We start from the raw sequence: 23,143 nt of genomic DNA, 5'->3' as shown, positions 1-23,143 counted from the left end.
TAGGCCCCTTCCAACTCTGCTATTCTATGATTCTATGATTCTAAGTGTAAAGTGATGCACTTTGGGGCACACACACCCAACTTCACATTTAAGATGATGGGATCTGAACTAGCTTTGGGGGCCTGTAATTGACACATTCTATTGCATCTGCATTTCCACTGCATTTTGTTTTCAAGACCAATTAGTCCTTCTACTGAGCATCTGCACAATGCATTCAAAAAGTGTGTGAACTGACAGGAGTCTTTTTGAGCAATAACACATAAATGGTACCTTTTTTTGTAGTGTATATGTTGATACTCAGCCATGTCTGCTTTCTCAAATTCCGTAGATACATTTTACTACTCTCTGGGGCATGTCTGCCAGTGCTAAAATAAACCTGTCATATATATTTTTTTAAAAAAAAAACACCCGATTTATATATCACATATTTCAGATATGATGGGGAAAGTGAAAATGGGGAGTGGGCTGCAAAGAGACTCTATTTATGGAGGGCTGAGGAAGCCCCTCACTGCTTCTGATCATTAAATAGGCCTATAATGTTGCATTACATCATTAAATGGGCCTGTAATATTGCACAGCTGTTGTGAAGTATTGTGAAGCAGCCACAACAAATACTGTTGAACTATGTTGCCTTTTTCACAAATTAATTTTGAATGTACCCAGAGCAGGACTCCAAGTCAGCCCTCTCTTTTCAAACTGCTCTGTAGACCTCCTTCCGTAACCTTGGAATGGTATCCCCAGCCAGAGATCTTGGAAAATATCTCCTTGCCCATGGCCTTCTACAGCCCATAATGCTATTTTTCTATTATCTCCTTTCCTTCCAACCCTTTCTATTAGTTCTCCTTGCCAGCCAAGCTTTGGGCCACCTCCAAAAATGTGTGTTCATTTTCTCTTTCTACTGAAGAAACGTATGATCCCTGAGCAAACGTATGGTGATGCCCTTAGAATATTCTTTCATTTCTCCCAAGATGCCTGTTTTCCAACATAAGATGCTTTGTATAATCATAATGATATCAACGACAATATGGAGAAGGAGGCTGGGTGGGGAGGGGAAGTGGACAAGAGATCTATAACTTCAGCTGCCTGGAAACTGAACTTCCTGGACCACATTTTGGTCAACCTAGTCAGAGTGATTTAACAACAATAGCATCTCTATCTGGCTAATCGTCTCAAGATGATCAACCAGAGGCATGAAGACGTCTCCCAAGACTTCAAGTTGGTATCAATATATTCAATGTGGGGGTGTACACATACTTAAATGTGTCAAATTTTATGTGATATTCCATGTGACCATATTGACTGCCAGTTCATTTGGCCTCTTCTCTTTGATTTCTGTTGCAGAACTTTGCTCCTCAGTATGATGAGAAATCTGGAATGATATATCCACAAACTGTAAGATAATAACGATGTCTCTTTTCTAGTTGAATGTCCTTTGAAATTATTGGGCGGGGTGGGTGGGTTTCTCCTCCTTCTACAGATTATCTATTGAACAAATGCCGTTCTGTCAATGCCTAGGAAGGTAACAGCTTTAAAGCAGTATTTTTCCAGGAAACATTACTCGGATTCTACTTTGAGCAATTATTTGAAACTTTTCAGTCGTTTGCCTGTTCAGACTTTTCCTTGATATATCTGTTTCTGCATTTCCCAGCACAGCTCTTCTGCTTTCATACTCCTGCTTCCTTGCACCCAGATTTGATTCCCTCCTTTCCTTCTCTTTTACTTCTCTGTTATCCCATGCTATTTTTTTCTTCATTGCTTGTTCCATTAATTCCTGTCTGCCAGCCATTTCTTCTTCCCTTCCTTTTTGCCCTCAGCAATAACTCTCCAGACCATTCATTGTACCTCATTCTCTGTTTCCAGAATGAAAAACAAATCAATATGACCACTGTTTATAGTTCTTTTAACAAATGCAGCCTTTTATTGCATTTTTCTTATCTACAGTGGCTCAGACTGCCCCAGTAAGGATGTTGAATCAATAACTGGGCATGGTACAAGCAGTTTTGTTTCCCTGTGTGTGTGTGTTTTAGAGGCGGGAGGAATTTACTGCCATGGATGCTGTGAATGGGAGCTGCAAAAAAGGAGGGGACCCCAGATCTCTCTTGAAAGGTCTTCCTAGAGACTTGGGGGACTGTGGAATGGGAACAGGGCACCCACAAGCATCAAACCAACACTTAAAACCCTGGGGAATCACCTTAGAAAGCGGGTGATCTTGTCCCCTTTTCCTGACCTGTCACTGTCAACAGCTCTCAAAATAGCCTACATGCAGTCTTGGCTTGTCAATTATCTTGCATATTTTAAACTGCACTTCATTCCCTTGACAGCTGAAACATACAAGGGCATTGACATGGCAAGGCTATATATATTTGACAGCTGCAAGTGCACACTTGCAAAAGATCAACAAAAAATTTAAAAAAATACAAACGCATTTGCACAAATTCCTGGAGTTTAAAAAATTATATCTAGATAGATTGCTAGATCAGTCTAGATAAATATTATGGCCCCAATTGCGCGAATCCCAGGAGCCATCAGTCCCATTTGTGGAAATTTCAGGGGTTGATTTTTTATTTTATTTTTTTAAAGTTGAGGAACAGAAATGGGGTCACAATTGAAGTGGGTAGAGAGACAGAACAGGCAGACAATAAGGGTCCTGCACAGCAGGAATAGTGGGTGGAAGACCAAGGGGCCAGGAAGGGGAGAAAAACCCACAGTGAGACCAATCATCTGTTGGGTGTACCATGGTTTGTTCCACAAACAACCCACACTGTATAGCTTATTCATAGGTTGGGTTGTTATGCTGTGTGAACCCACCCATAAGCTGCCTGCAGTTATCCATTTTGACAAACCTTATTAACTATAGAAAAGCGATGGAAATTTGGATCCAGAGCCAGCCCAATGATTTTTCTGCCTAACGTGGATCCCAAATGCTACACACACACACACACATACACACACACACACACACTGAGGCCAACGCTGTTAAAAGTCTTGCTGCCGAGCTATTCAGATGGCAGTTCTTGCCTCCATCCACTGTCTGCCGCCTGAAGCAGATCACTTCACACTGTTGTATACCAGTAGCCCTATAGGGTTCAGGCTGGTACTCTGTTTATTCCGTGACAAGGACTAGTCATCTTGCATTGGACTATTGAAAATGCTTTCAGCAGGAATGTTCTCTGGTTATTTTCTCCATCTTTCCTACTTTATCCATTAATTAATATGTTCATTAATCGTCATATCCATTCATCTTCTGCTCCTTACAGGTTTTTCTCCTTTCAGTTTATTTGTTACTTCATTTATTAATGAATTCATCCATCCACCCATCCTCTAATTCATTCATCCATTTCCAGTTGCTTACCACTTTTTCCCCCTCACAGTTTTGTGCCATTTACATTCTGCTGCTTGGCTTCCTCATCTGAGATGTGCTGAACCAGAAAAGGAAAAGAGAAATACTCATCACCACCATGCAGGCTTGGTGGCTAAAGAATTTGGGAGCTTTTAGTTTGGCTTATGTTTGGGGACGAGGCATGCATTACAGAGAGTGATCTACATTCTTCGGCTGTATATCACCATAGTGCCAGAATGAAAAACCTGGCTTGCTTTCTGAAATTCTGCTTTTCGTCCTTATATTTTTGTGCAGCATTTTCCTCTTTTTACAGGTCTGAGAATACTGATGCTTAATAACCATAGCTCCCTTGCCTGCAAAGTTCATTTCAATGAAGGAAGCAGATCTATCCACATATAACTAGAGCTTCTTCTTCCATTGAAAAATGGGAGTCACTCAAATGTGCAAAAGCTCCATATATGTGTTTCTATGCATGCAGGGCTCTGAATTGGTGTTGCTGTGCCTGGCACCCATGAGCTACCATGAAACCATATCTCACATGGATGACAGTCAAACCTAAAATTCGGTGGCATACAGTGAATGTCAGCATTTCATTGGTTCTCTCTATGTTGTTGCATACTTGCTGCTAACTCAGGACAATTCAAATGACTTGATGGGCTCCTGAATAATGAAACCTATCAGATATGTGTTTCTTTTTTCACAACAATAGCTGACCATGAGAGGTATTTCTTTGTCAGCACATCTCAACATCACTGGATTATTTGTGCGATTGTTATACATTTTTGTGCATAGAATCTAAGCTCTCCTTTTAACTTTTCAGAGTATTTAACGGTTTATATTTTCCTCAGAACATGCTGAATCTGTATCTTGCCAAGAAAATGCATACGCTAACTTAAAAAACAAAACAAAAAAACCCTCCAATTTATCTCCCCAAAGCCTACAGAGAATTTGAGCACGTGAACTCAACCAGTATCTGGCTTATGACTTTAGTATTCCCTGTGAAAAATACAGTGTTTCAGTCTATTGTACGGAGAGTGCATTAAAGCAATACCAGCCCATTTATTCTGAAGGTAGGGATACAACCCACACAATAATCTCATATTCTGCTCTAATAGCCTTTTTCATCATGTGCAAATGATACCACCCAATGGCAAAGGAAGCACACTTGTGATTGGCCATGCTCATAACAAGTGAATGATTACATCCAACCTGCAGTGATCGACAATGAGAGACCCTCTACTATGACACAACTGTATCAAAAACACATCTTCACAATTCCATATCTAACAGTCCAGTGCCATCTTGTGTATACTTTCAGATGTAGCTCTTGAGCGATATAAGCTGTTAAGACCACAATGGGAGAACCAACTTAAGGCACAATTCTATGCATTTTCTTTAGACCAAAAAAAAAAAAGGTCCTGCACCTCCCAAAATGCTGGGAGTTGTGGGACTTCTTCTGCCTAAACATGTCATTAGCTTAGTGGATGTGATTGCCCTGTACTGCAAAACCTTTTCGTTTTACACTGGACCAGCCTGTTGAAGCATGCTTACTATATACGAATTAATAAACTTTAGTAAGAATGACTCATAAAGGAAACATAACAGCTGCCAAATAAATTAACTGTTGTAAATCAGTGAATATATTAACTGCATTGTGGAATATATTTCTGGAGCTGCTATTGTCATTTATACTGCCCATGTCTTGTGCTATGGAGTTCTCATTCTTGCATTCATCTAAGCTGTAATTCTTGTTTCCTGTGCTGCTGTCAATACAGACTATACAATGTAGATGTATCTAGATAGAGATATATTTCCTGTAAGGTGAAATGTATTTTATCTATGTTGTAAGTCATAGAATACATTTCCAGTCCTCGGGAATATATTACTTGTGCTTTAACTTATAGAAACAAGTGGGGTGGAAAGGGGAGGTCCCCTTTGTCAGAGGAATTATAAATTTTAGTGCTCCTATACACATACATACACACACACACACACACACACACACGTGTGTGTATATGTTTATTTATTATTTATTTAAAACATTTGTATCCTGCGCTATATCACTGGGATCTCAGGGTGGCGTACAGATAAAATCATACAATATCAAACAATAAATATACACAGCTAAAAACAAATTAAACCATTAATCAAGTTAAAAGCAGTATTTAATTTAAAAGCAGTAAAAACAATTAAAACAGTTAAAACAATCTGCAAGCCAGGTGAATTTAACCATCAAATCTTTGTTAAAAAGCCATGTTTTTACTTGATGCCGGAATAAAGTTAGCGTTGGCGCCAGTCGGGCCTCCAAGGGGAGGGCATTCCACAGTGGGGGTGCCACAACAAAGAAAGCCCTCTCCCATGTCCCACCATAGCGTATGTGTTGCGTTGGAGTGTGCATATTGGATGACAATTTGATGGCAAGGTGTGGACTTAGGCCTAGTTATTGAACATCCAATGTACAAATTGCTTTCGTTTTCCACCAAAGCTTTGTGCATTTGTGGGTGTGTTGGGGGGGGTGCATATTTATTTTTAAAAAATATGAGTAAAGATCTAGAGGTCAACAAGCCATACATCACTAAATTCCAGCTGCATGACAGGTAGGATGCATATATTGAAATAAGAAACAGAATTAATGAAATTTTCTGAAGTGCATTTAAAAATTAAATATACTAGAGCACAATTTTAGTCTAAACAGCATAGTAGCTGCTATCATAAAGTACTTATGTACACTTCTAGTATCGAGCTCATTTTAAATAATAATAATAATAATAATAATAATGGGAGGCGAAAGGCTCACTGGAAAATTAGTAGTAGTAGTTATGCGGCAGGGTCTTGCTATTTACTGTTTTACTCTGTACAGCACCATGTACATTGATGGTGCTATATAAATAAATAAATAATAATAATAATAATAATAATAATAATAATAATAATTCAACCTCCCTCAAGGAACTCAGGATAGAATACATGGTTCTTCCCTCCCCTTATATCCTCTCAAAGGCTCTGTAAGGTACGTTAGGCTGAGAGATATTATCTAGCCTAAAGTCACGTAGTGAGCTGAGGGAGGATTTGAACCTGGGCCTTCACAGTCCTAGTCTGATGTTCTAAGTACAGCACCACACTAGCTTCCATTAGGAACAATTGTAATTGTAGGGCAGAGAGGGCAGCAGCCTCCAATTTCTTCCCATTGCTTCCAATTCTGACCCTGTTCAGATGACACGCTAAGCCATGGTGGTTAAGCATTCCTAACCATGGTGGCTACATAACCATGGTTTAAACATGCTCACTAATCATTTGCTGGAAAAGGGTTAGCGGCTTAACCATGGCCTAGTTGTTGTCTAACAATTAAGTAATGCATAAGGCACACAACCGCTGAACTTATAATACTAATATACAATACTGGGGTAAGAGAATCTTTTATCACTAATAATAATAATAATAGGATCAAGGCGGGGAACAACACTAAATAAAATATAATACATCTATAACAATAATTTATTTGAATTCCGTACATATAACATCATCGCTGAGGCCGAGATAACATTACTGATACAGCTGAATAAGAAGTGTTTGAACAAGAATTAAACAGTCGACGATGAAAGAGCACAATGCTGAACAGAAATACTTTGTACAGAACAAATAGGCAGTTTACACAATGTTATATATAGAAGCATTTTATACAGAAAAAATAAGGAATTTTTGCAATGTTATATAACAGGCTTCCGGTATATTTTCAACCTGTTTGGCCGGGACTTCAAGGTGTGAAATTCTCTATTGCCTTATTGATGTTATTATTATCATATCAGATAGTTTAGATCAACATGTATACTTTTCTACAGTGAGTTTCAGTGTGGAGTTGAGGAATGTGTCCCTCTATCTGTCCACGGCAATAGCCTTCTTGATGGTGGTGAGTTTACAATACTTTACTCAAACAAACAAATAAGACTGGCTATGTAATCTTTCCTCTGGGGATTTTACTAAAATTCGATCTATTAATTATGTCTTTGCAGTTAATAAATCTTTGATGAAGCAATCTCGCGAAACAGGTTGAAAATATCCCGGAAGCCTGTTATATAACATTGCAAAATTTGCTTATTTTTTCTGTATAAAATGCTTCTATATATAACATTGTGTAAACTGCCTATTTGTTCTGTACAAAGTATTTCTGTTCAGCATTGTGCTCTTTCATCGTCGACTGTTTAATTCTTGTTCAAACACTTCTCATTCAGCTGTATCAGTAATGTTGTTATCTCGGCCTCAGCGATGATGTTATATGTATGGAATTCAAATAACTAATTGTTTTAGATGATAAAAAAATTGTATGTGATATAAGGTTCTCTTCCCCCAGTATTGCATATTAGTATTATAAGGTTAGTGGTTGTGTGCCTTGTGCATTACTTAATTATTTCACTTTGTCAAGTGCTGCCTCCTACATTGGTTAGCGTATTGTCTGAACATACCCCTCTTCATGAGGCAGGCTAAGACTCCAGGTGAGCACCTAGCAACCCTGTTCATGTCAGGCATATATCCCTGATTCCATCTGCATGGCAAGTAGGATGAGCCCATGGGAGCTTGGCACTTGTTGATATTGTCTACACAGAAAAAAGAGCCATCTCGCTCCAAGAAATATGGTGCTACGTTCTTCCTTGCTTTCTGAGGAACTACTTCTTCTTACCACTTACCAGCGGAGTAAGATCCCATTCTGTTGCCCATGGAATCAATATTAACTGAAATGTCGATTTGGTTTCAAGCTTATTCAGTTAAAGCACATGCTGCTTGTTGCTTTTCTCATCCGATGCTAACTCACTTTTGTTACAGCTTATGTTTCACATCTATACTCTGCTTCCCTAGACTATTTAAAATTCACTAACCGTGTGATATCTTTTAAAATGGTGTTTGTTGTTGTTTTTAGGGTGGTGGTATTGGTATGCAGGGACCTCCTGGCTCACCTGGACCTTCTGGTCCTTCTGGTCCACCTGGCCCTCCTGTAAGTATGAAGTAATTCTTCTCTTATCTAATATAATGTTTTCATTGTTGAATTGGATCACATTTTGTGAATAAGGGCCAGACTAGATGTTACACAGGAGACATGCATGATGGCAGATGGTCTCCTTTCCCCAAAGGTGAAAAATTAGATGGGTGGGGGGAGGGATTGCTGTTTTGAATAGAAGGCAAAGGAATAAAATCTCCTCCCCATCCTCTGCCTCTCCCCCACCCCCGGCTGCTTTTCATTAAAACACACAGAGAGAAAGACTATTACCTGGGTCTCTGCTGAAATATCTACTTTGTCCCTCATTCTGCAATGTTTCCCAATGCAGATGACATACATGTTAGAGAGTCCTGGTCCCGAGATGCTCAGACACTTGCGATAAAGCATTCTGTGTCACACATTGGGCGGGGGAGGGGACAATACCCATGAACAGTGGCACAGATGTCTGATTTAGATCTACATCCATGTCCCAATCAAGAGGTAAATGGGGAATTTCACCTTCATTCATTTTTTACGTATGGGTGCTGTTGCTGCATTTCAGCCATCATATTTGGAGGATACTGTCATGCATGAATGTCCCATCTGAGCAAAGCGCCCTAGAATGCATAAAGGCCAGTTGCTGGATCGGGCTGTGTAATGGAAGAATAAGTGAAGGAATGATTGACAGCAGGGGAGTATGATAGAATAGCGGGTGGAGTTTGTGAATGACCTCTAGGGAGAGTAATTTGAGACAGTTAGAAGAGGGAGTAAAAGGGCCAAAGCAAATGTTAGCAAGTAGCTAGCTCTTTTGATCTCTTTTATTTTAGTTAGGGTGACCATATGAAAAGGAGGACAGGGCTCCTGTATCTTTAACAGTTGCATAGAAAAGGGAATTTCTGCAGGTGTCATTTGTATATATGGAGAACCTGGTGAAATTCCCTCTTCATCACAACAGTTAAAGGTGCAGGAGCTACGCTAGAGTGACCAGATTTAAAAGAGGGCAGTGCACCTGCAGCTTTACCTGTTGTGATGAAGAGGGAATTTCACCAGGTGCCGCATGCATACAAATGACACCTGCAGAAATTCCCTTTTCTATGCAACTGTTAAAGATACAGGAGCCCTGTCCTCCTTTTCATATGGTCAGCCTATATAATCAGGATTTCTAGATGGTTTAAAAGTGGAAGCGAATGCTTCTCATTGCCTCCTCTGGTCCTCAATGCTTGTGGAGATTCATCCAGGTAGCAAACTGAGCTATTATGCTGTAAAATATTGTTTTGCTAGTTTTTTAAAAAAATCAAATATCATTAATCATTGCATGTTTAAGTCTGATTTCCACGATGGCATCTTTTCACTGGTGTAAAATCAATTCATGGTCTTCTGTTTACCTCTTGATGTCTCAGAACCTGATGGTTTGCAAACTAGAAATTTCTCCTGATCAGCTATGATTATGGTAATTAATGATTTAACAAAGAAAGGAGCTCATGATTTCTTAGTTGTGTGATTTATCTTACCTATTAGGGACCCCACGGATACCAAGGCAGCCCTGGTGAACCTGGACAATCCGGCGCTCCAGTGAGTATCAGCATGCAGTATTATTATATAATGGCCTCACAACTTTCCTTTGTCAAATGGTCGTGCTGGAAGGAATTGTACATCAAATGCTTCCGGCGGTCAATTAGTAGCAGTTTTTTTTATTATACAATTGAATACAATATATCTGATACAAAACTATGTGATTAAAAAGCAGCATTTGTTTTCTGCGAATGGTTAAAATGGTGATTAGAGACTTGAATCCAAAGATTTTTGCTTCTCCAGCTGGAAAACCAGCTGGCCTTTTAGACTATTGAATCTGCTGAGCTCCAAACATCAAAGACATTTTTTGATTCAAACGTTTTTTGAAAACTGTGCGCACTATACAAACTGCTCAGATACACATTCTATGGTCCTTTTAGAACGATGACTCTAAGGGTGATACACAGTGGAATGGATCCAGATTTGGGCAGAAAAGAACTGGATGATCCCATGGGTGGAACAGAGGCTTAGCTAGACCTAAGGTTTATCCTGGGATTGTCCCAGGATCATCCCTGCCTGCTCCCGGGACCCCCTGTGTGTCATTTACATGAACAGGGATGACCCCGGGACGATCCCAGGATAAACCTTAGGTCTAGCTAACGCTGGAGTTGGAAGCAATTTTTACCAATTCCCCTCCCCTCCACAACCTCCTATGCTTCCCAAAATCTGCTCTGGAGGGTTGGGGTGAGCTTCCAGAACAGTGTATAAAGGCAGTTCTGGGGGATACATCAGAAATGAGGAATCAGAGGAAATCTCTGCCTGGATTTTTTCTTCCAACAGGGAGGCTCCTTTGCATCCCAGTTACCTCCACCACTGGAGGCCAATTCTAGATTTAACTAAGTAATTATGTCCTTTTAAAAAAAAAAATAAGTGTCATATGTTGCTTTAAAATATACATCTGCATAAAGTGACCAATGATCATGTGACGTTTTATTGAACAGTTGCATTCAATGGAACTATGGCCAGTTCTTCCCTAATTTAATCCATAAAAGTGCAATTCACTCCAGCCACAGCCTGAGAGTGTTGATGGATGCTAATGTTTTGCAAGACTTGCTAAATCATGCAAGACATTCTCTCAGGACATTAACAAGCAGCAATCATTATATGGCCATGTTACTATACACCAAAAATGCATCTCATACATGAGTGAATTCAGGTAACCATATGTGGGCTTTTTGAAATCACTGCACGGTAGGTCTCCCAGTGAAATTCTCATTTCTAAGAAGGTCCAGATACTTCATGCTTCGGAAAATGTGGCTTTTCAATGATGGCTACCGACATCATCAAACCATCCTATGGAGACACCACTGTCTCAGGTTGCAAAGAAGGGGGAAAGGTCTGAATAATCTAATTAGAGCCTATATATTCTCCATTCATTCTAAAGTTCCCTTTCCCATAAAAATTAAATAATTAGGTTTCTACAATGCCTTATTATTATTATTATTATTATTATTATTATTATTGAGTCTTAAAAATCAGTTTCATCTAGCTATATCAATATTTTACCTTTAATCTCTTTTTTATTTAATAAGTTGTGAAAGGAAATTATTTTTGGATTAATTTATTTTTCAGGGTCCTCCTGGCCCTCCTGGATTGCTTGGTCCACCTGGCCCATCTGGAAAAGATGTAAGTTTTAGTAGTAGTAGTAGTAGTAGTAGTAGTAGTAGTAATATGTTAGTAACACTGCATAAGATTATAGAATTTTCTACATGAGACATTTATTGTTCACTTGTCATTCCCTACTCACAGTTGTTTATGGGCTCTTTAGATGATGACATGATCCTCCATTGTCACTTCTGTGTCTAATAAGCACTTTTGGCAAGTTTTTTAGAGAATGTGATATTTAATTGTGAAAGCATTGTGTATTTGTGCTATCACTCAGTGCATTCCTCTTGCGTATTTGTGCTGTAGCACAGTGCCATCTAGAGGTTATGTAGCAAAAAAGCAGGAAAGGAAATGCTCCTCCTGTAATGCTCAGATTTCAATTCTATGACAAAACCGAAAGTAGATACAGCTGATTTGTAGCTGATTATCAGCCTTGTGTAGAACAGCTAATAGAAAGACAGCTGGGAGCGTAGTGTCTCTCTGAAGGTGCATTATACAAATGAAAATTCACTTCGTCTCATGGAAGTTGGTCCCCAGTTTCAGATTTCCCTTTGCACAACCGCACTAGGCACCACATCCCATGTCATTCCAGAATGGATTGGGGTGGGGTGGGGGTGGAATCCCAAGTGCGGCAATGAGGAGGAAGGGGCAGGAAAACCCTATGGTGTGAATGACATTCTGCTCACACTACATTGGATCTGAGCCATTGTTACTTGCAGTGATCAGTACCTTGTAACTAGGGCTGTGCACCACTTTGGTTTCAGATTCAAATCCCAAACTGAAGCAGGGCAATTCAGACCGAATCATTCCAAACCTGAATTGGAACCAGATTGGTCCAAAGTGGTCTGGAGTGGGTCAGTTTGATCCAAAGCAAGATTGGTTGGGGCTTACCGGACCTGTCCACTCACACCCATCAGCCACCCATGCTCCATGTGAGCCACCATTTTTATAGAAGATGTGGGCTCTGTATTTTCGTAGATCTAATGTTGCACACAATGAATAGGGCCATTTCTGCAGCTGCCCAGTGGCTGCTTGGGAAACCACAATATCTGCCCCGCTCTGGATGTCCAAATCTTGCTTCAGTTCCAGAGTTTGAAGTGGGCTGGATCAGGTTCAAAGTGGGCCAAGACGAATGGGGCCGATTCAGAAGCTCAGAATCAGCCTTCAAAGTGGGTTGGGGGGGGGGTATGTGCAGTGCCATGCTTGTAACTTTGACTGGGTTTTGGTTCCAATCTGCCAAGACTCCTTTTTGCCCCAAGATCAATAAATCAGACCTGCAGAATGAATAGGATAAAAAAGCTGCTTTACTATTTGCTTCGGTAAGTCCCTGATCACACTTGTCCTGCCCAGCTTATTGCGCCCCTCTGTGATCAAGAACAAAGGATGGCATGCAGGTTGCCTTCCCATCATGCACACACCAAACGTCCACTGGAAGGCCAGCAAAGGCTCTCATTAATTTGGCACAATATTTTACAATCCCATTTTTCGGAGAAAGCCTGCACATTCTCCACCATGAGATCTCATTTGCAAAATGCAACCTTTTTCTTGTTGTTGAAAATGCACACTTCAAAACATACATTTTTCAAAAAGGACACATTTTCAATTCTTTAATCAGTGGGAGATTGTGAGCGTTTGGGTGCGTATTTAGAAATGCACTTTTTTCCTGGTTGCGGAAAAAAGGGAGGGAGCCTCCATTGACTTCAATGGCGACTTTTTTTCTTGGTTTAACACACACACACACACACACACACACACGTCCCTTGGGGGGAAACAGGTGCCGAAGAAGGGTCCGTCCTTTCCTGCTGGAGCACACTGGCCCCGATTCGAATTAGGGCTGTGGAATAAAGAAAAATATTAGGCTCAGCTACACCTACATGATTAACAAAAGGTCTAGTTTGGTCCTAAGACACAAGACCCAAACAGTGTAAAAAAGTGTTGATATTTTCTTCTTTCTTCTCTATTTAGGGAGAATCTGGCAGACCAGGCAGAACCGGCGAACGTGGATTGCCCGGAGCTCCTGTGAGAGAAAACATACATACATATTCTTGGTTTTGAGTGTACCTAAGGGTGGATCTAGAAATAGTCCAAACTGGATATGCCTAGAGAAAATCTTGAAGTGAAAGCCACTTTTCTCAGGGTCATTCTGAGCGAGGCATTGCTGCAGCTCTGTTGCCACTTACGGCGGTGGTGGAGTAAATCAGTTTTTAACAGAACAAAGTGGGAGGAGCCTAAGTGCAACCTGTCCAACAAGCCCATGCCCCACCCACCCCCAAAAAACATCCTAGAATATCTCCCATCCTTTGGAAAACAACATCCAAAATGCCGTCTCAGCTTTGTGGCCCTGCAAATGTGGGAAGCCATATTTGTCTCAGGAATTTACCCAGGAATTTACCCAGGCATATCCAGATGCCATGACGTTTTGGATTCACTTTTTTAAGATATATAACTGTCAATTAATTATACCAAATGCTGTAGAAATGCTACTTATTTCATTTCATATTCATTTTTGTGCCAGTCAAGAAGGGGCTTCTGTTTTCAGCCAGTTTTGACACTTGTAAACATATACACATTGTTTCAATGCTGTTCTGTGCCCTAATGCCATGCTGTTGCAGGGTTGGGAATTTCTTTCAGCCTGAGGGACAAATTAAATTCTGGGAAAGCCCTCAGGGACTGCATTCCAGTGGTGGGTGGGCGGAGCCAAAGCAGTGCCAAAAATACAAATCATGCCAGCATATTGTAGTTTAAAGCTGTTACTGCCAGGAACTACACCCCAAGAGAGACATTTTAACATTTGAGAACGGGGCGAAACTGTACAAAAGCCAGGAAGCCACCCAATGATCAGTGGCTGGGGGAAATAGAGTGGGGGCGGAGCTTTCTGGTAAACCCCCTGAGTGCCAGATTGGGACCCATACAGAGCTGTTCCACCCCCACCCACCCCTGTAATGGTTACAGCTTTCTTCAGAGCCATTCTTCTTCTCTGGTCCATCAACCTCATTTGTTTTCCCTGCCATTTCATTTGGTGGGCTATCAAACCCATGTGCAAATTTGCCAATGAAGTGATGTCACAACATCCAAAACATGTGGGCCAAGGCAACTGGTCAGATTATCAAATGATTGGGGCGAATTAAGCAGAGGATAAATAAGAAGAGGAACAAAAGGGCATTCAGCATGATTGACAGAACCTGAATGTCCTGCAAAGCGACTTTGCTTCAAATATCAAAATCTCACAAAATTCAGTGAATATACCACCTAATAGAGATTTCATTCATGAATATGGAGTCTTCATCTGCACAGAGGAGGGCCAGGATCTCTTCTTGATCCTCCCAGAGTGCAGGACACAGAATAACGGGCTCAAGTTAAAGGAAGCCAGATTCCGGCTGGACATCAGGAAAAACTTCCTGACTGTTAGAGCAGTACGACAATGGAATCAGTTGCCTGGTGAGGTTGTGGCCTCTCCCACACTAGAGGCCTTCAAGAGGCAGCTGGACAACCATCTGTCAGGGATGCTTTAGGGTGGATTCCTGCATTGAGCAGGGGGTTGGACTCGATGGCCTTGTAGGCCCCTTCCAACTCTGCTATTCTATGATTCTATGATCTTGATTCTAGAAAACAGCCTTATCTTTCAAAGCAGTCATACGTGAACATCTATTGCAAAATGCAGTTATTGGACCAGATGTGTGAACTCCAAATAATAATGTGTTCCGAATTAATTGCTTTATACTGCAACTTCTTTGGACAGCCTTGAAACATTTGTGTTCCCTTTGAATTCAGAATTGACTGAATTTTTCATTAATTTGGTTTTACCTAGTTTCATTACCCTGAATACCCTTCATTTCTTAATCTGGGATTTCATTAACTGTGTTTAAGGCTGCAATGCTATACACACTTACCTGGGAGTAAGTTTAACTGGATGCAGTGGGACTTACTTCTAAGTGAGCATGCATAGGATTGTGTTGTTATGCATTGCTTGCTTCTTTCTGTTACAGTTCTTGCATACATACATACATGCATTGTGAGGGGGTTAGAAGTTAACCTTGAAAAACAAGACTTACCGTCCTTTATACAAAGTTGAGAATGCAATACAGATTCTTTCAGGGAATACTTATATATCAAGTTCTCCATTTAATTTGCTGCTACTGCTGCCTCTTGTTTTTATTTAGGGCCACAAAGGTCCCCCTGGAATGTCTGGAATGCCTGGAATGAAAGGTCACAGAGTAAGTGTTTTTAGCAAATACTATTCCTTTACTTTCCTTTTACTTTTTTTGTGAACCGCCCAGAGAGCTTCGGCTATTGGGCAGTATAGAAATGTAATAAATAAAATAAATAAATACTTTAACAAGTGATCAGCGGAAAGTACTACTAGGTAGGTTGTCAATAAAAGAAGGAATTCATCACTAAAGGAGAAGACAGAAGGGGAGAGAGATTTGCATAAAATCTGCATATGCCCATTTATGCAATAGATGCAAATGTAGACATAATTACTAAAATTTAAATGGAAAGACAATACATGTCACCACTGTGAAGAAGTTTGTGTCCAGGTGACCTGAGTGCCTGCCCAGTCTGCTGTTCAGGTGCTCACTGTTGATGATCATCTTCAACAACCCTTTATAAACTCACCCTCCTTATAGTTCTTTCACCCCAAACTAGACTAGGGGCATGTCTACACTATGCCTTGTCCCAGGGATAGCCCCGGGATCATCCCTGTGCATCCACATGATGCACAGGGGATCTCGGGGGCAGGGAGGGATCATCCCTCCATTTCCCTGGGATAACCAGGACAGCTTTAATCCTGACTTTTCCACACAGTCTCGGGATCGTCCTGAGACTGTGGGAGGTGTGGGTGGCCGTCCTGTTTTTGTCCTTGCTCCTCACGAGTAAATGCAAGGAGCTGGGAACCGGGCACGGGGCTCTTCAGGCGCTCCGTGCCCATCGGGGGTGGGAGGAGGGAGCATGTTTGGGTTTTTTTTAAAAAAGACAAAAACACTTTTCCATTGGAGCACTCGTGCACTCATCTTCTGTAACAACAATAAAAATGGCAGCCGCAACAGCCCTAGTTCCTCCCGGGATGTTGTGCGTGCTGTCTGTTCAAAGCGGAGGATCTCGTGATCAGAATACCACAAGATCCTCCCCCCTCCCTCCCGGAACACCGGGAGGTCTAGACCTGCCCTTGGACACAACAGCCCTTGAAAACAGAGGCCATCTTTAAATAAAGGACTGTCCTCTAATGTAGGTCACATGAAGCCCTTATCAAGAGGCAATACTTCTCCAAATACTGTTGTGGAGGCAAACCTTACTCTAGCCAACGATACTTCTCAACTCTAAAACTTTTCTGACTGAAGTCCACCAGCCGTCACTGAAGCCCAAAGGAACATGGCTCCACTTTAACCAGTCCCTTTACTTAAGACAAGGTAGTTGCAACTAACTTTAGTTGGATTGGGCCTCACTTGGGTTAGTAAGCCTTGACTGGAACAGACGAGGAAATAAGGAGGCATCTTAAAACAGGTGTGATCTTTCATTTGCATTGCCCTGTTCGATGTAATTTGTCTTCAATATGGAGATTTCCCCACTGCCACTATAGGTCGATATTTGAGAACGACAATCCCATTTCCTTACGTGTTGAGATTTGGTGTTTACTTTGCCTCTGGCATTCAGAATAAGTTTATGCTTTAGAGGTAGTTACAAAGGAATACAACAAGCGCTTCAAAATTTCAAAACATGTTTTATATTTTATTTCTTTTCCTTTCATAAAGGGCTTTGATGGAAGAGATGGTGCCAAGGGTGATTCAGGCGCTCCTGGACTGAAGGTTAAAATTTAGAGTTTATTATCTATACTTTTACCAGATTAAATGCTGCTTTACATGTATGCTAGATTAAGGCTGCAATCCTAAACAATACTTGCTAAGGAGAACACAGCAGTACCTACTTCTGACTATGCATTTATAGCATTGCACTGTAACTTCAGTTGAACTTAAGTAATAAATAGATGATCGCATTTAATGGAGGGGAGGTGGGTCTGATTATATAGGGCAGTATCCAGTACTGCTTCTGCACTCCTGCCATTTCTGTTGCACTAGTGGGACCCGCTGCTTACGCAACAGGAATGAACACTTCTGACAATAGTATTGGAAATCAGTGGAAATGCGCATTTCTGGAACAGGACAAGTCACCTTTCTGAAGGCTCCATTGACCTGCCCTGTTCTGAAAACAATTGATTTCCTCCTTCCTGATCACTGCAGGATCTGCTACCTTCCCATTGCACTAGTGGTGGGTCCCACTAGCATGTATGCAGCGTTGCATACTGTCCATTATTTGAACGTCTGTTGTTTTTTAACACTTGCGCATGCGTACGCACATCTACGCACACCCATTTTTGCATTAAGTAGAATGGGAGAATATTTGCCATCTTACTTGTGAGATGTAAGGAGAATGTGGGTGCCTGTATTCAGTCTGCCACCCCATTTCTGGAACGATTGATCAATCCGTTTAAAAAATGGATGTGGACCCAATCCAGCAAGGATCACTGCATGTACAGCCCCAAATGCTGCAGGCAGTCTATCCTATTTTTTCCCTTTTTTGTACACATGGGGTCTGATCCAGGAAGTGATCCACATATGGAAGCCTACTTCTGCATCTTATTGTTCTTCAGGGGGAAAATATTTTATAATTTACAAGAAGATGGTTTACTTACACCAGCCAAATGCGAAACAATAAATCCTGTGTATTTACCAGTGTTCTGTTTATTTAATAGGGTGAGAACGGCCTTCCCGGAGAAAATGGAAGCCCTGGACCAATGGTAATTCCCCCCCCCCCCGCCCCATCTTCTCCAAAAAGCCAATTTAGCAAGATGTTAAAACAACAGCAGTCAGCCATTGAATGGCCATAAACAAAGTATGCTTGATTGCTATTCCTACTCTAAAAGTAATGTATCTTCATTAGGGTCCAAGAGGTGCACCTGGTGAGAGAGGACGAGCAGGACCTCCAGGATCTGCTGTAAGTTATTGGGCCAAAATGTCATTTTTTGTTATTTTCAATGCCACCTTAGACTCTCAGCCAAGGCATCTTCAGGGGTACAGTTAGATCATTTTAGACTCCAGACTGTAATGGCTTTCTGTTCCCCTAAGGACTTCCCCATTTATGACAATGTGTATTGTTTCACTTACTCCAAAATGTGTTAGGCCAGCCCTGCAGCCTTTAGGAACCTCCTGCCCATTCTGCTGAATGGGACCCTGACATCTTCCCTGAAGTCCTGCCTAGATAGTACCACTGCCCACAACAATCATGGAAGGACTAAGACATGCAAGCCAAGAATTCTCCTGCATTGCCCCTGGCTTTCTTAGTGCAATGTGCAAAGTAAGACTGGTGACACTCATGGGGCCCTTTCCTGTCCTTGGAGCCCCATCAAGAGCCCAACGCTGCCACCTTTTGGGGGCAGATCTGAATAGGGGTTGGACTCAATGGCCTTATAGGTCCATTCCAACTCTACTATTCTATGATTCTATGATTTTCTAACACAGTAACAAGTTGCTCATCATTATGAAATTGCTCATCGTTATAGTGTGTTTGGAGAAAGAGTTTGTACATTGCAAGAGGGGCACCATGAAACGCTATGTGTTCTTTGCACTCAAATTGCTTGCTTGTTGGTTGGTTTGCTTCTATGGGAATTGAGGTCCTGCCCTTCTACCACACGTGTTTCTAAAAATGGTCAATAATCAATAATATTCATGACAATAAAAAAATCTATTTAAAACATAATCAGGAAATGTATTAAAAACAAACCTTCCATAAGAAAAAAAAACACACTACAGTTCTCCATAGAAGCACTGTGTCCTTGCTGCAGGCCTGGCATTTGATTGTCAAGAATGGGGAGTGGATTGTAAATCTCACCACCATTCCTACTGCAATGCTATCCCTAGGTTCTGCGCTTTACTTATTCCATGTATATGTGGCTGGAGTAAGAATCAGTTTTCACTCACACCCTCCCAATTATAAACAAGTATAAACAGTTTATTTATTTATTGCATTTATATACTGCCCCATAGCCGAAGCTCTCTGGGTAGTTTGCATACTTGTGGGTCACTTTGAGTGAATAACTCCCGATAAGTTCTTCCAGTAACAATGGAGACACTAGCCTTAGCTAGACCTAAGGTTTATCCTGGGATCGTCCCGGGGTCATCCCTGTTCATGTAAATGACACGCAGGATATCCCAGGAGCAGGCAGGGATGACCCCAGGATAATCCCGGGATAAACCTTAGGTCTAGCTAAGGCCATAGATGCTATAAAAGATACTAACAAATCCAGCAGTTGCAAGTACTACCATCCAGCCATAGCTGGCAAATCATATTTGGCATGCAGGATTGAAAACGACAAAAACTTTTCACCACTACCCAAGAACCCTATTTGTTCTTGTATATCTAGTAAAACCTGATGTCACCCATTTAGAGAGAGTAACTAAACAAGAAGATTCCAAAACTTACCATGAAGAAAGATCCAGTGCAGATGGGAAAGTCCAAAATTCAGTGTGAATCAGCAGTTCTAAATTCACCTTTAATTGGAAGTTGTATCATTTTCACAGATAATCTTCCTGGAGAGGAAGCTCACACACACACAAATTTATAAAACAAAGTATTGATTTTCTGAAAACTTTGGCCCGGTGTAGATAAGGGAATCCCATGTAGAACATAAATAATCTGAGGTTTAGTATTCTTCTTGAGTGTAGTTACCTTACCCAACAATCTCAGCTTTAAAGATACCCATCTATCAAAATACCAAGAAATCTCATGAATCACTTTATTAAAATTAAGCTTAATGATGTGAGATATATCTCTGGGAATAAGTATTCCAGGATAAGTAATAACATCCAGGCACCATTGAAATTACCAATCTGCTAATACAGTACATGATAGAATATCTTCAATAGATATCAGTTCAGATTTTGACTAATTAATTGAATAATCAGGCAAATTATGAAATTAATCAGCTGCATTAAAGTCAGCTCAGATGACTGGAATCCAGAAATAAACAATAAAAGGTCTTTAGCATAAAAATGAATATTGCTCACATTTATGAATACTACCCATATTTTTCAAATATATGTATTTTCCAAAAACATTTTCTTTTGTTCCACGCATCGCATCACAAGCTTGGAAATGTATGGATTTTGAATGCAGACTGCATTTGGGTCTGTGTTCAGTTCTGGGAGGTCCGAATTGGCTAAATTGTGGTCAAAACTGAAACGAAAGGGTACATTTTATGTACATGAAATGATACACATCTCTTCACATGTCAGGCCTTTTTATGGATTTTCTTATTTTTTAAGATCAAATATAGTAATATTATTCAGTGGCAAAAACAAAATCAATTTCTAATGTATTTTTATTTTATTTTTAAGGGTGGTCGTGGTAATGATGGTTCTCCTGGAGCAGCTGGCCAACCCGTAAGTATCAATATAGTTGTTGTTTTCTGTTTCTCAGCTGTTCCACAGAACATGTCATACATCTGGCTCCTGTATTATTTTAATTGCAGACAAGGCAGAAGTGCACACGCTTTACTCTTCTGATCTCTTATAATGAAAATATTTGCCAAAGAACAATTCGTGGTTCTCAACCACCTGAATTCCATTTCAAATCTTATGTTCGTTGTGGAGAATCAGAAGCACCAGGAAATTGGTTAAAACACTTAAACAATGCATGAAATTAATGTTATACATGAGTGTCTCGTGCTACTACATATTCATTTTCCACACCATGATGGTTCTTCAGTTTAAACAGAAGAATGCTAACAATGCTATAAACATGTGTCAGCACACCAGCTAATGCGATTTCACGTTGTGCTGGAGTAGTTTAAGCTAGCACAACATAATTCACGTTAGTGGTTTCACCCCATTGCATACGCTTTGTTTGTTTGCTTGTTTGACTAGTAGATATTTGGTTCTTGTCATAAGGCTATGACATCAACAAGACAAGAGTTAAGGAAAATGGTTGTATTTACAAAATATTATCACCAATGCTTGACGGCCAATGTTCATTATAGCCGTCAAGCATTAGTGATAATATTTTGTAAATACAACCATTTTCCTTAACTCTTGTCTTGTTGATATTAGCCTGTTTTGTTAAGGACCATACCATTTTTTCTATTCTATAAGGCTATGACATGACACATTTTTTTTTTAAAAAATGTACCAATATTGATTTATTTCGCCCCTGATAATTACACTTTTTGTTGCTGTTTTTTTCAGGGTCCACCAGGCCCTCCTGGACCATCAGGATTTCCAGGCACTCCAGGTTTTAAGGTAACTGCCAAAATATATTGATGTGTTTCTCTGTAAATAAGTGTTTCATATATTTAATATATTTACCTGTGACCCTAAGCACATTTATTTAGGATTCACTGAAATGAAGTCAATGAAGTTAGGATGGGCACACTAATATGTACATTTTTAAAAATGTAGTTTCTTTTTTTGTGGGGGTTAGGGTTACATATCTGTTCATTGCATTTTTTTTCACTACTGTGTTTGACTGGGATATATATACGTAGATTTAAAGGGTCTGCTCTAATGTTGCAGTCCTAACAGTCTAATATGCTGTACGAATCAGGCTATGGCAACGGGGCTATCGAAACATCTGATCCAATGAAGTAATCAAATATCTCAACCAAATATGCCAAATTTAGTTATGAAGTGAAAATGTCGTACTAGTTTCTGCATTGCTATTTTTTATTATTTTCATGCACCTGGTAAGATAACTCCCATGGTGCTTCTGCATTTAAATATTCTCGCTTTTATTTTAAAATGGAGATGTTTTGTATTATATCTACAATATCTGTGTGGATATAGGTCTTTCGTGTTGTCTTCAGGCTACTATTTTGGTGTGACTATCATTAAGGGTTCTTTTTTAAAAATCTTAGTTCTGAATTAACATACTGGGTTGTACCCAGAATCCTTGGGTTGGGGAGTTAGTTAAAAACATAGAAAACTGATATAGGACTTTTAAAATTGCCAAGAACTTTTAAAATTGTCATGTATTTTAAATGTTTAAATGTTTTAATATTGGAACATATTAAATATATTTTAACTCTTGTATATTTCTGTTTATAGGTTTTAATTGTATGTGTTTTAATTTTCTAATGCCGCCTTGAGGCCCAGCATTGGGCAAAAGGCGGGATACAAATAAATATTATAATAATAACAATAATAATAATAATGCACCCTTAATGTCCTCTGTACACTACCCTGTGGCAAACAATCCCATGCAGCCTTTTCCTCACATTCTAAATATCAATGACACTTGGTAGAATATGGCATATATGCACACACTGGGACATGCTCAGAAGGCAATGTACCAGCAGATTGTCATGCTACCTTTCCATGTTATTTTGATTGCTCTCATGCTCTCTGCTTTACAGGGTGAAACTGGTCCTGTTGGTCCCGCTGGTTCTAGTGGGGGTCCTGGACCAAAAGGAGAACCTGGTCCTCAAGGCCATCCTGGCGGTCCTGGTCCTGCTGTAAGTGTCCCTCACAAAAACTATACCTATTTACTGTTCTACTATAATCTGCTGCATTAATACGGTAGTATTTTAAAAGCACTATGGCACTGTTCGGACGACACGCTAAGCCATGGTAATAAAGCATTTTGAGCTAAGCATGATGGCTTAGTGTGTC

At 40.2% G+C, this 23,143-nt stretch overlaps 1 protein-coding gene across 1 annotated transcript in view; it reads left to right on the top strand.

Moving 5' to 3' along the window:
• COL3A1 (collagen type III alpha 1 chain) overlaps positions 1–23,143 on the top strand; it is a 97,152-nt gene that overhangs the window by 38,485 nt on the left and 35,524 nt on the right. The window contains exons 5-16 of the mRNA XM_063116273.1: positions 1,342–1,392; positions 8,253–8,327; positions 9,828–9,881; positions 11,454–11,507; positions 13,452–13,505; positions 15,647–15,700; positions 17,237–17,290; positions 18,235–18,279; positions 18,423–18,476; positions 20,876–20,920; positions 21,722–21,775; positions 22,888–22,986. Coding sequence (XP_062972343.1) covers positions 1,342–1,392; positions 8,253–8,327; positions 9,828–9,881; positions 11,454–11,507; positions 13,452–13,505; positions 15,647–15,700; positions 17,237–17,290; positions 18,235–18,279; positions 18,423–18,476; positions 20,876–20,920; positions 21,722–21,775; positions 22,888–22,986 — 693 coding nt within the window. The remainder of the gene's footprint in view (positions 1–1,341; positions 1,393–8,252; positions 8,328–9,827; positions 9,882–11,453; positions 11,508–13,451; positions 13,506–15,646; positions 15,701–17,236; positions 17,291–18,234; positions 18,280–18,422; positions 18,477–20,875; positions 20,921–21,721; positions 21,776–22,887; positions 22,987–23,143) is intronic.

This window comes from Elgaria multicarinata, chromosome 2, assembly GCF_023053635.1.
Source record: "Elgaria multicarinata webbii isolate HBS135686 ecotype San Diego chromosome 2, rElgMul1.1.pri, whole genome shotgun sequence".
Taxonomy (NCBI): Eukaryota; Metazoa; Chordata; class Lepidosauria; order Squamata; family Anguidae; genus Elgaria; species Elgaria multicarinata.
Note: the sequence above shows the minus strand (reverse complement) of the source record. Positions and strands in the feature narration are given on the sequence as shown.